The following is a 15573-nucleotide window of genomic DNA, read 5'->3' as shown; positions in this document are numbered from 1 at the left end:
GATGCTGAGGTCACCCAACCCGAGGGAAACTGCCATTAAACTACAATGGAAGTTGTACTCCTGATTTCTGTGAGAGTGGCATCGTTGCTGGGACTTCTGCATTTTATTTTGTTTTACAGTGAAGCACGCTACCCATGTTCAGGCCGATACTCCTGATCCACAGAGCCGGCCCCCGAGCAGAACAGACTCCCAGTTGGTTCCTGTGAACCTACTGGACAAAGAGCACAGGTGAGAAGTGGGGAAAGAGAGCTGGTTGCACCATACGGACACATATGTGTAGGCGTTTCAAAATAAACAATTCCTCTTCAGGAAGTTTCCTCTACTGCCTCTCACAGTTGAGAGCCTTTCAGTGGGTATAGCTTGTTTTCACTTCAGCCGCTAATATAGAAGCTCTCAAAATACGTCTGGTTCCAGCCAGGTTTCAGCCTAGATGGCACCATTTCCCAGTAAGGACTGGAATTACACAGCTCAGTGCCAGACATGCATTTTCTGACTGGCTGTCAGTAGGAGCTGCGTACATATCTCTAATGCAATAATTCACCACTTGGGATGTGTCAATCACCACAGATAATCATGTTCCAAAGCCCTTGGATGAGAGCGCATAAAATCCAATTACGTTACAAATTTTACCTGTAATTGCAAAGCAATCAGAAGAAAGAAAACGATCTTTGTAGTGGTATGTGTGCTGGCAATGATGATAAATAGGGCAGCATGCTCTTTTTAGCTACTGGAGAATTATTTTAAAGTATTTACATTACTATTATTGCATTAGAAGAGAATTGTGCTTCCTCCTTATCTCAGTGCCAGTCTCCCCCTCTGCTCAGGTGTTTTCTTTCACCTGCTTTTTTTTTTTTTTTTTTTGTGACTTTTGGGAAGAGCTGACTTTGGTTTAATAGGAACCTCCTCTCTCTCAGTGGTAGCCTCAAATCGTGCTTTCTTCAGCTGATATTTCAGTAGCCGGCACTATTTAAGACACCGGTACTTGTAACCTGCAGTAATGACCATCATCCCACTATACACACGTGGGCACCACCAGCTTTCTCCGAGGCAATGGCATAGGCAGAGGTGCTCCTCGTTCATCCACGTTAATCTTGTGGGAAGCGTGCTAAGCCTCTGGGGAGGCCAGAGCAGTGTATATGTTTTTAACTGTGTTTGCTGAGAATCAGTTACCAGTTGAGTTTTGCTGGGGAAAAGGACAGAGGGGTACCTGTAAATAACCAAAAACTGGGAGCATTGGTTTAGCATTGGTACACAAATGCTTCTAAATATAGATGGAAAGAAAGAATATCTCCCTGAAAGTGTTACCCTAAGCTTCAGGCGGAAGCAGTTTTAACATGCACCTGTTAACCTTTTTTTCCTATAAAATCAGCTCTAATTACATTAACTTGCAAAGTAAAGATTCGGGCAAAATTTTCTGGGCAAGCACAGACAGAAGTTTTGTTTCATTAATGGGGCAGTTTATTGGTGGTTGTAATTATGCCAAGAGCCTCCACAAACTTTGTAGAAATACTTATTTCATTTTTGTGAAGGATTATCGTTGTGGGAAATGAGAAGCTTAAATCTTCATACAAGTCATTATTTCTCAGGTGTTTGTGAATTGGCTTTTTAAGGGTGTTAGCAGAGAGCAGATTCAGGAAGGACGACGTTTCCTGGAAAAAATATTCAACTCTCTGCATCCAACACCTCATCTGTCCCCACAAAACTGAATGACCTTCCTGCAACACTTCTTCAGCCCCTTCTCACTGACAGCCTCTGATGTGTCAGAGGTGACAGTCCCAGTTAGCCGAATCAGAGCTGGCTTCTCCAGGGCTGGTGACGTTCAACTCCAACAAGTTCTCATACCTCCGGGAGCCGAATACTGCCTGCTCCCCCTCTCCCCTAGCCGCACTGCTGCAAATTCACACCCTGCGCCTCGACGGTGCTCGCTCTCGGTGCTGCAGCTCTCTGGGTGTGAAACCCAACAGAGAGAGCAGCTCGCAGTGATCTCATGCGTGGCAGGCAGATGGTTGCAGGGGATGCTGATACATCGGCTGCATGTGAGGCGATGGGGAATCCTGGGGCAAACGATGGAGGGGTGGAGAGTCAGTGAAGATAAGGCAGGAGGCTGTGAGACGGCTGTTGTATTATTTAATAGAGCTGCAATAAAACATTTCCAAATCAACTGCGTTTGTGCAGGCTTGGAGAGAGAGGGCTGTGATTTACTGCCGCTGTGTCACGCTCAGCACACGGGGGCTGGCCGGGCCAAAGGACCCAGAACTGTGGCCATTCACGGGACAAACCAATACGTCATGTTGCAGAAGATTTGCTCTGTTCCCCTGGCTGGAGTAATTCTCAGGAAGCAGGAGGTCTGTAAGGAGATTTTCTCTCCAGAGAAGTTGTGCTCCCTGCAAACACAGGAATTTTTGGGGAACCCCAGACCAGCTGAAGCCAGTGGGGATCTCTGGAGCTTGTCCAGTTGGAGCCCCACTCGGAGCAGGGCCAGTCGGAGCAGGGTGCTCCAGGTTTTGGCCACTGTCACCACACATGTGGGCTGGGGATGGGGGAACAAACCATGCCAGGTAGTCTGTCCGACCTCCTCGGAGCATATCTCCTGCCTCCACTCACCCACGTTTCCCTGCAGCAGTGGAGAGCAGCAGTGTTTTACCCCAACACCAGCTGGTCCGCAAGTGCCACAGCCGCAGCGCCTTGTCTGCAGCAGCCCTGCAGCAGCGCCTCAGGGTTGGGCTAACAACGGGCACTGATTGCTCTCCCACCAGGGACCTGGGGGGGTCTCGATGCCCTCAGTGTCTCTCTGTGAATCCCACCCACCACAATGAAACTTGACATATAGAGCTGACGTAAAAGCTTCATCTCGGCTGGTACCAGGCTGAGTGTGGCAGTCAGCCACCACCCACCTTACAAAAACTTTGCTTGCTCTTAATTTTTTCCATCACTTTTAGCAGTCCGTGAGAGGAGAGCAGCCGGGACACCAGCACCAGCACCAGCTTCGTTCCAATGCTGCATGAGGCAGCCACCTCCCCCTCTGCCCCCCAGTCAACCTGGGGGCTGTGGGTACCCCAAACAACAGGGAGAGCATGGGGGAAGCCACGTAGCATCAGAGACTGGCTCTGACTGCAGTCACATCTTGTGACAGTACAGTAACAGGGCACACCGCCTTATCAGACATCCTGGACAAACCGAAGGAGCTCATCAGGAGCTGTCAGACAGGGTTTGATGCCATCGCGCTATGAGAAGACTAAAACAAGCACCAATTTCACAGCAAGGCTTACTCCGAAGCATGACTTTCCAGCAGGGACTGGGCCACCCACTGCAGGCCATGACTGCCACTTTGGGGACGGAGACATCATCTGGTGTTTGCAGGATGGCATGTTACAGGGCTGCTGACAACCTCCCCTTCCACAACTACACTGATGCTGAGTGAAGGCTTCAGAAGGACAACCTGAACGCGGGATTTGGTGACAGCTGGCTGAGGACATTGGGATCTCACCAGCCTTAGTTATGGAAATGGCTGAGAGAAGGAGGAAGAGCTGTGGGAGTGGGAAGGCTGCAAATGCCACCACACTGTCCAAGGGGACCAGAGACACATGTAAGACAGGTCAGGTGGGGCGGGCATCACCCCTGAGCATTGTCATACAAACCCCCATACAGTTTTGGAGAACAGGACTAGAACAGACACAGGTCAGCTGTGCTACGGCTGCCTGTTCAGCACCCATGCTTTGCCTGGTGGAGTCTGAACCAGCCCAGTCCATGACCCTCACTGGGGCTTCTGGGCATGCTGGGAGCCTGTGTCACACTGCTGGGGTGCTGCTGCCCCCTCTCACGCTCCAGGAGCTTCACCGTGCTCCTCCCTCAGGGCCCCCATGACCACTGCAGCAGCTGGGGAAGAGCTTTGCTTTGCACAGGGTGCCTGGTGGGGACTTCTTCCTTAGGGGACAGGAGGACCCTTTCATGAAGGACCTGGGGGCAATGATGAACTACACCAGTAACACAAAATGAGGGAGATGGTGAGGAGCGACGCTGACAGCGGCTACAAGCAAATGATCAGCAATTGGGTCCATTTAAACAAAATGCACCTTAATGTCCACAAGCGTGAGGGCGCCCTGTTAAGAAGAAGGGCAGGATGTGCCGGCAGAGCTGGGCTTGGTCTGGAGCGCGGTGGCAAACGCAGCCGGGGACAGGGAGCTGGGCATGGGAACCGGGGTTAAGTCTTCATATATTTGTGCTTTTGATGGATCAAGCAGTGAACAAACTGCAGTGCAGTGCCAAAGAAATGTTAAAAAAAAAAAAAAAAAAAAAAGTAATAATTGAAGAACAAACCTATGAATACCTAAGATCCTGGGAAAAAACCACCACCTTTTAGAGAGGGATTTAGATCATTCGATCTGTTTAACAAAAGATCAAAAGGGAAACCAATTTCACAGAATCACAGAATTTTCAGAGTTGGAAGGGACATCTCGAGATCACCTAGCCCAACTCCCCTGCTAAAGCAGGATTGCCCAGAGCACATTACTCAGGACTGCATCCAGGCGGGGCTTGAAAATCTCCAGAGAAGAGGACTCCACAACCTCCCTGGGCAGCCTGTGCCACTGCTCTGTCACCCTCACCGTGAAGAAGTTTTGCCGTGTATTTGAATGGAATTTCCTGTGTTCTAACTTGTGCCCATTTCTGCGTAGAGGTGGCACCACAGGGAGCAAATACAGGCACTAAAGGACTCCGATGTGGTTGATCTACCAGAGGGTGACAGTGCCCAGTACCCATCCTCCTGCCCTCAGAGGGGAAGGAGGGGACAGCGAGCACACCTCGCTGGTCTGCAGGGTGAGACATCCCGGCTCTCTTCTCACTTTGTGCCCAATCGGCCCAGAGGGACAGGCTCTGGAAAGCAGCACTGTGTCCTGACTTGCTCAGGCATGACAATCCATGCTGAGGTGCTCATGCAGAAGCTGCTGCATGTTCAGCACAGTGCCCATCTTCCATCTTTGCTTCCCTCCACCCAGGACGGCTTGATGCTGTCCCCTGTCACCATGCAGTGGTGTGGCAGAGGCACCATGTCCCCACACTCTCCCTCACTAACTGTCCCCCAGACCTTATTCCGTGCTTTCTTCCTCCGGCCCCTCCAAGGGATTTGCTCCTTGCTCCTTCTGCACGTGTTTCCTCAGCAATCTGATCCAATTTCCGTTCCATACATCACTTTCATTATGGAGTTTAGTTAATCCAGCCCCATCTGCCCTCAAACTGCTCGTGCGTCTCCAACCACCTCCCTGATGGGACCCAAAACCCTCACTGCTCCTTCAGCCATGGACCTCACCTCTCCATCCCCCTTTCGCCACCTTTGATGAAATTTAAGCAAGTGCACAAACTCTCTTTCCAACAAGGATGGGCATGTGGGCACCACTTTGCTGAAAGGGGGGCAAGGGCACATCCTTAATTTTTCCTTCTCCCATCTGAGCCCCCTCCAAGGGAGGTGCTGCCCGGCACCAGTGTGCTGCAGCTTCTCCTCTCCTTACACCGTGTGCAACTCCTGCATCCTTGCGCAGATCTCTGTACTCAACATGATCTTCTGAAGAATAATCCACAGAATAGGGGTCGCTTGGAAGTTTTTCATTTCCCTGGCTCCTTTTCTGCTTGTAATAAGATGCACCTAAGTCCATCCCTGTGTGGTGATGGTCTTAACGTCTTATAAGACCATGGGCAGGTCACCTGGGATGCGTGCTCCCCTTTCGTCCTTCGTACAATACACAACTTACTGCTCTGTATAAGACAGCCTGCTTTGCTTTTCAGCATAACAGGTTCTATTAGAGCTTTCATGGGATATCACAGTACCCAAAAATCAGAGTGTGCTAGCCAAGGCTGAGGTCTCGCTCATTTGAAAAACAGATGGATCTTTGCATCCTCCTGAAACCCGGACCCAAAGATCTCCTATAAAACCATTTAACCAAACCCTCCACCTCCCTCCTGAGGTCTCAGAGGGGATTTGTTGCCTTTTTTTCCTGTCAAAATCAAGATGCAGAAAATATTTCTGGTAGTTCTGCAGCTAGCCTCAAAAGGCAAAAACTTTCCAAATTTCAGCTCTGTGTAGAGCTTCTCAATTAATTACACACACACACACGAGTACCAGGTAGGTTACATATGTTAAACAAATGAGTGAAGACCTGCCCTGGAGACCAGCTCATGAACAGCCCCACCACGAGAGAGGTGGAACTGCTTATGGCAAATGCACAGGACTCTTTCCCCACAGATTTCAGCTGGTTGCTTGATGGGTTGAATGCATTAATTGTAGAATCAGACTGGTTAGAGTTGGAAGGGACATTAAAGATCATGTAGTTCCAACCTCCCTGCCATAGGCAGGGACACCTCCCACTAGACCAGGTTGCTCAAAGCCCCATCCACCCTGGCCTTGAACGCCTCCAAGGATGGAGCTTCCACAACTTCTCTGGGCAACCTGTGCCACTGTCTCACCACCCTCATAGTGAAGAATTTTAATATCTAATCTAAATCTACCCTCTTTCAGTCTGAAACCATTGCCCCTTGTCCTATCATGACACTCACTGATGAAGAGTCCTTCCCCGCCTTTCCTGTGGGCCCCCTTTAGGTACTGTAAGGCCGCTATAATCTCTCCATCAGGAGAAGGGTTGAGATGCCATTCATTTTGGGTCAAACGAATGTGTTGGAAGTGAAACCGCAGCAGCTGAAGAGCCCAAGTACGTTCGTGCAGGGAGCTCTGCATGGGCAGGGGCGGCAGGAGGGACACCAGCTCAGGGGATGATCACCGCCAGGTCTCTTCAACCAGCCCAGCACAACTCAGCAGGGGACCACCGAGATCAGAGAAAAATGGACTTTTTTTTTTTTTTAAGCTTACCTTTAACTTCCCCACCTACTTCCTACGAACTGTAGCAGCCTTGAAAGGCAGCACTTCGCGCCACGCACAAAGCAAAGGCCGCCCAGCACTGTACGAAGGACTTTGGTTCGGATGCAGTAACACCCAGCCGTGATGCCTGCGGGATCTGGTCCTGAAAATGCTCACAAAGATTTAGGAGCAAGTACTGCTACTGCCTGCAGTTCAGTTCTGCAGATGGCAGAATCCGTTCGGCAGAAATCAATCCATCAGTAGTTGCTTTGTGATAGTAGCTGGAGCAGAGGGAAATGGGAGAAGGCAAAAAAATGGAGTGTTTGACAGCAGAGCCACCAGCTTTTCATTATCCCACAAAGCTGCCATGTGGTTTTAGTGACAAGTAATCTGAACCGCAGCCACTCATCACCTTTATAAGCACTATCAGCCAGAAACCTAAAAACACAGCCTGTCAGGGCACAATGATTAGCTTCCTCTCTCCGCCCCCCGGAGATACGCGCCGCCACAGCTACAGGTTCACCGAGCAGTCTCCGGCTGCCAGCATCTCCCGGCAGCTGTCCTGCCGCCGGCTGCCATCTCCCTGCACCCCGGGCCAAAAGGCTACAGCTCTGTCTGAGGCAACTCCGGATCTCGCCAGGATTCGATCGCGGTACCTGCGGTAGGTGGAGGTAACAGGACCAATTTCCACTCGGTCTCGCGGGTGCGGTTCCTCTGCCGCAGTGGGAGCACAGCCAGGGCAGTCCCCGGCACAGCACGGCCACGGTCCTGCTGCTCCTTGGTAATCATCAAACTGGTTTAAGCAATTTTCTTAATAACACACACAGAGTTAGGACATTTCCCCATTAGAAAATCGCAACTTCTGCCCTTTCCCCAGTCGATAATCACATCTGAAGGTACAAATTGCTGTCACAAAACCGGTCTGTGTGTGGGCAGGGGACACTGAAAACCCACGGGGTGACACTGGGACAGTAAGCAGCTCTGCGTAGCTGTGTTCAAGTCTTCAAACAAATCCTCCAGGAAGGAAGGGACACTTGTCCAGTGTGCCATCATCACAGAAACGCTCTCTGGTTTGAAGCATATCATATTAAGATCATATTCAAAGTTATTCTTACCCTTCACTTATTTCCGGTGAGCCCAGGGGCTATTTTGGCTCGTTTTGCTGAGCAATGCAATTTTACAACCCTAAAGGCGACCAGAATACCCAAACAAAGAAAACCTTGAGAAAGATTCTGTAATTAAGTATCTCACCTTTTATTTTGTTCATTTACACTTCTGGCACTGACAATTCTTTGAAGATATTTATTTTTATGTAAAGACCAAACTTCATTAAAGCAATCAGAACAGAAGTCAGTTAAATAATTTTACATCACTTAAGTTTCAGAAAATGTACAACACTTTCATACATTATAGGCTTGACTGGTTGCAAAAGGAAATGGCACATGTTTGACATGGTTAAGAAATAACTTGGACAACCGAACAATTAGTTTTGCCAAAACCTGTTTTGTACTGAATACTGTAACAGGTGCCCCGGGATTAGAGTATGCCCGATGGCGCCACGTGCATGGTATTACTCAACACAGAAGTATTACTCTCAATTTGGTCTCCAATTATGTCTCAAATATTCTACACAGAATTTGTCACAGAAAGATCCGGTTAACGGTTTTGTAGGGGTGTGAGATTCCTGATGGAAAGCGGAGATGTGACTCGTGCCGCTTTCCCAGTGCTGCCCTGGACCAGCAGGACACTACGCACATGGAGGATTTCAAGCATAGGAATAATCCTATCGATTTCATGGGGACTACTCGAACAGGTAAAATTCAAACAGACGGCAGGGCCCGCGGTGTAACGCAGCATCCCAGCACCACGAAACCATCTCATTTCACACCTGCTGAGGATCTATGACGTTTCTCCTGCAGAAGTCACGATGATGGTCATACATTCAAGTCCTCTCCGAAGTCTATGTAATGTTTAAGGCAGCAAGAGAAATTTGCCTTTATTTTAGCACTTCAGAAACTGATGTTTCCTTTAGAAACAGGTGGACAATACTCATAATTAATCAGTGAGCCCCGTATTTATATAAATGCGTTGAAAGGCCAAACCGAATTTTGACCAACTGTATCTCAACAGAATCAAGGACTGTAACTGAACCGGAGCTGAAGGATTACAATTACACGTGCCAGATCATTCACATGTAACATACCATCTAGGGACAGTGTGAAAAAGCGGGGATTTAGATGAAATCTGTATTCTTGAGGCCTGATGCTGGTCAAACTTCCCCTGGCGTGAGTGAGCTCTACTGAAGCCGACGCGTGAGCACCTCTGACGAGAGGTGTGAGTAAGATTAAAAACATGCTGCTGGTTCACACTAACAGGTCATTGTGGCTAAAGTGTATTCTCATATACAGAACTCTGGAACACCATTAACATCCATTTACAAAACACTACAGTGATGGGTACTGGCACATAAAAAACTCCTCCTCTATATGAAAACATACACAAAATAGATAAGAACTGCCATTTTTTTCAGACTTTTAAAATCTATATATAGTTGCCTTTAAGGAGTTTTAACCCCCAGTATCACAAACAACAATATTTCTTTAACAATGTTCACCTAGATTTTACTGTGCTGACATTTGTAACACTGCCACAACCTAGACCACTTTGTGGATTATGCTTAACTGTACTGTACACAAGGCGATGAAGGTCGATAGAAAACCACTAAGATTTTTGCACAAAAATGTGACTTGTTAAAATCCAGAGAACAATTGAGTCACTTTATAGGCAGCAGCTACATGTAAGCTGTAAATGTTACCCGCAATAAAAACACATTTTGCCATAAAGCACATATTGTGGCATTATCTGCTTCTGGCCTGGTACACAAAGCTCGGTTTTCTTCCCAATGCAGAGGAATGGGTTTGGTTAGCTTGACTCTCTCAGAAAAAAAGTGCACAAATATCTCACTCTTTAAAGTGCTTTGCAGAACTCTCTCTTCTGCCTTGATTTCTACCCCGAGATCTCTCTATGCTGTGAAGGCTCTGCCTCCTTCTCGTGTAGTGATGTTCAGCTAACAAAGTCTCTTATGCAAGTACAAGTAAAATTTCAAGACCACGTTAGAAGAGCGTTGACACCGAGAAGTAGAAAGTTGGGTATAAAGCTGAGAAGTACGGGATCTATCTTTTATCAGCCCACTGCGCGTCTGCGGGACTGCACCCAACACCCTCGCTACGGAAGGGACGACCCTTGCTCAGGGCCTGCAGCAGCCCCTGAAAGTCAAAACTTCTTCCCAGTGCTCAACCCGAGTGACTAAGAAAGGCAAAACAGATTTCACCGAAGAAAAAAGTACTGTCTTTGCAAACTTGGTTGCCATGTTCTCACCTCCACGTGCGCACGGGAGAGGAGCACTTGTGTGCTTCTTCCCCCTGAGTCTGCAGCCCTCTGTTCCCATCCACAGGACCAAGCGCCGTCCCTTGGTCCCACCATCCTTCTCCCCCATGGGAGAGAAGTCAGACTGCTCCTTTTGGCTATGACACCCCTCTCTACTGAAACATGACTTCGTGGGGCTTTTCATGCATCATTTCTTTCTTCTCCCCTCCCAACCCTAACTCCTTACACTACTGAAATGCTGCATCTACCCACTCATGCAAAAGTAAGTCAGCATTGGAACAACGATCCTTGGGATGCATCCTCTCTTGTCCCAAAAATTTTGACAGCGCTGTCACTGCAACTCCCAAGGTAGCAACATCTATGACAGCCATCTATCCAAGGTGCAGTGTAGCAATGCAACGTCAGCCCTCACACGAGTCCTGGTACCTGGCTTCATTTCTACGTCTATTTTCAAAATAGGTTTGCTTCTCTCGTTAAAATCTGATTTTGATCAAGAAAGTGACAAGGGGAAGAAACAAGGGGAAGAAACAAGTGGCAAATTATCTTAACTCCCCCAACACTTTAGATTTGCAACACGGTGAACAAACTACAAAATGTGAATTAAATTTTATTCTTTGCTACTTGCTCTTCGACAAAAACATGTAGAGTCAGTAGATTAATCAGAATTAAAATATCTCAAGTTGTTGCGTATAATCAATTCATGCCCAACTCTACCAGCAGTCTTACTCTAGCATTCCTGATGCACAGAATACCTGAATGAAGTGTGCAGGCCTTGTGAAGAAACGATTTCACATTTTCTGCAGAAAGCTTTCAATAAAACGATATTGTGCTTAGACATACTATCTATGCTACTTCATAAATTAAAATCCTGTCGTAAGAAATTATTCAGCTACACTGTATTTTTATTCTTTTATTTGGAATGTTACTAAGTCTACCCTTAGCAAAAATCTCTTAAAACTTAACATATGCACAAATATAAAAAATCTCTGCAAAATAGAAACATTTCTTTGATTTTCTTCATACATTATAAATGTTCACAGATTCTAAAAATAAAACCCTAATTGCAGACGATTAATTTCAAGTATTTGATCTCATTTTTATTACACGTGATGCTCAGTGTTTCTAAGGTATGGAATGTTATCTTGGTGTAAAGTAACCCTAAAAGGAAGACTTAAACTCAACTCTCTGTGGGCGGGGAAGGGGGAGTGACAACAAAGAAGCCGATATATTTCGCAACGTCACAGCCAGTAGCAATAATGAATAAAATGCACGTGTTTCAATCGTTTTGCCTCGAGAAAAAAGGCATGGGATGCAAACCTTCCGAAAAGTGCTTTCAGTAAGATCGAAGCTGTTGTGTGAGAAAACGAGCCCAGCGCAGTACGCAGCTGAGCGCCACTTCAGAGAACGTCCGTGAAACACGGCTGGCAGAGAGAGATGGTCTTCTGCTGCTAAAAAGCCCCAGCGCTGCCTGTAAAACAAAAGAGGCTGATCTTGTGACAGCGATCGTTCCCGTGACTTTGCTTTGGTTACGCCCAATAAGCGCAGTGGTTTCCTCTACCTTTGGACACAAGTGCAACGAAGCGCGAGGTCAGCACTGACACCGTGCTGGCACAGGGACACCCTCCCTGGCCTACACCCCGCTCCAGCAAAACATGCCAAGCAAGGGGGTGTTCACAGGTGTATCGGGGGGATCAGAGCCATAAGTCCCTATTCTCAAAAGCCAGTAAATACCCACTTAAACCTACGAACCACGCAAGCACTGGGCAAGGTTGGGCGTTACACACCTATTCACACGCTGTCCTGGGTAACAAAACTGTTTCAAATAAGGGTCTTCAAACACACTTTTTTTGGTTCCAGGAATAAACCAATTTGCCCTTAAAACTATTTTGCTCTCATCTGTGCCAAGTATCCCTTTTTCTCATTTCAAGTACTGCACCTTCGGTGAAGGTTTCAAAGAGGTGACAGCCTAACGGAGACATCCCGCGGCGGGTGCATTGGTAGATCGGTCTGGAGACCTGAGCGTTTTCAACAGCTGGTGCTTTCAAGCATAAAAATATTGTGCGCTTAAAGGGGAGGCAGGATGGAAGGTGTGAGAATCCAGCCCTCTCGCAGCACAAGGAGATATTCAAGGTCAGGCCACTCTTTGCAATGATTCATTTGAAATTCCCTCTGTCCGCTATGCTTTCTCCTTTTAACCCCAGTCAAGTCACAAAAGGATGCTTTAAAATGCTTTCTTTCCAAAAATATTTCTTTGATTAATGAAGTAAAATAGAAAATAATGCAAAAATACACCCCGTCGCTGAAGGTCAATAATTGGAGAGTAAGAACTCCCCCCATAGAAGATCAGATAACATAATGGCAGACTTCTTTACAACAAAACCCCGTGTTATCCAATAAAAATAATTTAGTAACAATGTCCAGTCTCAGTTTTTATAGTAACCCTACATTCAAAATATCTTTCGACCCAAGAAAAGCCCACAAAGCAAGTCTACAAAAGCTAACGAACCCAACAACTTCTTTAAACTTTACTCAATGAAAAATAAATGTATTTTTACCAATTAAATGGGAGGCAGCCCACATTCCACATTCTTTCACGAAGCAAATGTTTCAAAGATAAGAATTTGAATTGTTGATGCTTTCAAACTCGTATCTCTGAAGACTTAAAGCAGTGAGGACAGAGCAAGGAAAAAAAAACTATAATATTTTTATGTAGCTGCATAAAATTCAATTTGCCAAGGCAAGCAATCATAGCAGGTGAATAAAATACCATTCATATTTTCATTACCAGGCTAAAGGCAGCCAAGTTGATTTTTGTGCCTGACATTTTCTTGACAATTTTGCAATGCTTCAGTAAGGCAATTAATATGAGATGTAGGCTTCTGCCCATTGCTAATATTTCTCTTTAGATCCAGCAAGACACTGGTTGACTAAGGGCATTTGAAGGAAAAATGTGCTGGGATTCATTTACTCTGCACATATGAAGATAAACTGAAGGCAATATGATTATTCACAAGCAAAAGGCGCAGGAGGGATGACCACTGTGCATTTTGCAGCGCAAAACCTCTCCCCTCCTTTTCTTTCTTTTAGCTAACGATATTTTGTGTTCAGAAGTAGGCACGAACCCAAACGTTCAAATGCAAAAAAGGAAAATAAAAAAATCATTTTTTTCCGACTAACTGAAGCCTCTACATTGCACCTAGCAATATATACCAGTTCATTTGTACATGTGGCCACATACGTAGTTCTGCTTTCCTGCTGTCAGGTAGTTAATTTCGGCAGTTTCCTGCACAAACACCAACTCCCGACTGTAGTGTGTGCTCAAGAGCAGGGGCGGCTAGACAACCCGCTGTAACACAGGCGTATGCCACCCTGGTGAACCTCCACCCAGGTGAGTACAGCTCTCTACTTGTTATCTCAAATAAATAAAAATGGAAATTCTCTTAGGGCAAATTTGGAAAACATTCCCTCCAATAGATGTAGCAGATATTTATATTTTCCTCATCAGTTAAACCTTTTACATGGCTACCGTTACAGCAGCTTATGCATTCGTCATTCGTTGTACTGCACAGCAGAACTATTTCCTAGGCTGCTATGGGATGGGAACCTGACAGATGTTGGCTGCTTTCTGATTAGCTACTCTATTATTTTATCTTTTGTCAGTATTGAAGACAAAGACAACCACTGACCATCTAGGATGGCCTTCTGTATTCATCTGGTACAGCGCACCCTACTATATACCTTGGGATGGTGCAGTGTCATACACACTTGGTGAATTCACATAATCGTGGAATTCAGTCTCTTTTGGAAGCCATTGCTTTTAGTTATCAAGAAAACACTGGCATATTGAATTTCCTCCCCAATGGAACATTTTTGAACGTGAAGGCATTTTTAGCTAGACAGTAGAAAGGAGAACCAGACCAGAAGCAGGGCAGTGAGGTCATCAGAGAGCTGCTTTTCCCCCAGAAGGCTTTTAAATGATTAAATACATCAGCAGCTGAAAATTATTCCACATCAGAAGCATCATTGTCAGAAAGATGGTAATTACTTCCCTTCACCCGAATATACTCGATATACCTCCCTTCATCAGAATCTGACATACCACATGTACATAGCCTGTTTTCAAACAAAGATTCAATTTCCTCTAGTTTTTTCCCTTTAGTCTCAGGAAGGCAGCCGTAGATGAAAACCAGTCCCAAGGCAGCAAACCCTGCGTAGAGGAAGAAGGCTCCTGCAATGTAAAAAAATATGCACAGTCGGTTACAGAAGTTCCTGTCCCTTCTCCTCTCCAGAGCGGCAGAAGCAGCAGGCTGCAGATATCAAAGGAGAGCATAAAAGCAATGGTTGGAGCAGCATCGTTAAAATAACGAGCTGCAGGGCCATGGGTGTAGGAGAAGGCCGCTTTATTGCATCACTCCACAACGGAGTAAATTAACAAAAGCAATTTCATTTCTTGTGGAAGCTAACACACATCTTTTTTGCACAAGTCATTCTGCTATTAAAATAAACAGCAATGAAGTGGTTGTATATCCAATAAAAAAAGCAGATACGAAAGGCAAGAACTTTCTTAGTTTGTCTAAACAGCAAAGGACACACTAAGACAACCCCTCAGAATAAGAAACTTTGGCAAAAAAGAAATAGTTAGGATTAAAATAATGTTTGTGACTCTTACACCTAGTTATTACTTAGAAGACCTCTGCAGAGACAGCAGAGAGAAAGAGCTCTTTCCCCCCACCACCCACCTTACCTAGGGGGGCAGAGAAGGTACCAAAAGACCAAGAAACATTTACCTGCCATGTGTTTCTAGACTGATGACTCAAAGGAATGACAAGTAGAGCTGAAAGGCTCTGTACTAGTAATGATGTGAAGGTCACATCAACTCCCTAGCAGCTTAATGTAATTTAAATTACTTGTACTGGAGTGGCTGAGCAGTAATCTGACAAACTCTCCGCAGGCTCCAGCAGACAGGACTTAATCAACAGCTGGGAGTGGGGCAGTAGCATCTGACACAGCTATTTCTGCAAGGACCATCTGATATTGGCCTCGGATGCCATCATAAGCTGAAAAATTGCAGATGCTGTCTTCTTAAGTGGGAATCAGCGTATTTCACTAAGTCAAGAGGTTTTTTTTCCAGCTTCCCTGTTTTAATCAACTGTCTAGGTTCTCAGTTAAGGACAGAAAGAAATGTTTCTTATGAAAGCTGGTCCAAACTCTATCATCCAGGCAGGTCATATCAGGTCTCTAGTCTTACTAAACCATGGTAGGTTGAGAACACTGCATTCACAGTTGACATTTCATAGCAAAACCAACTGAGTGACCCAGAATCAGGAGAAAATCTGTGCACC

The 15573-nt window shown here is 46.1% G+C and overlaps 1 protein-coding gene across 1 annotated transcript in view; it reads right to left on the bottom strand.

Annotated features, from left to right (window-relative positions):
- Window positions 1–14232: 14232 nt before the first annotated feature.
- The window catches only part of SLC2A13 (solute carrier family 2 member 13), a gene marked incomplete at both ends in the record, with an annotated part of 163664 nt that continues 162323 nt past the window's right edge, over window positions 14233–15573 (bottom strand). The window contains one exon of the mRNA XM_082494963.1: window positions 14233–14459. Coding sequence (XP_082351089.1) covers window positions 14233–14459 — 227 coding nt within the window. The remainder of the gene's footprint in view (window positions 14460–15573) is intronic.

This window comes from Vanellus vanellus, assembly GCF_965231255.1.
Source record: "Vanellus vanellus genome assembly, chromosome: 1".
NCBI lineage: Eukaryota > Metazoa > Chordata > Aves > Charadriiformes > Charadriidae > Vanellus > Vanellus vanellus.
The sequence above is the reverse complement of the archived record's forward strand: the minus strand, read 5'-3'. Positions and strand labels throughout refer to the sequence as shown.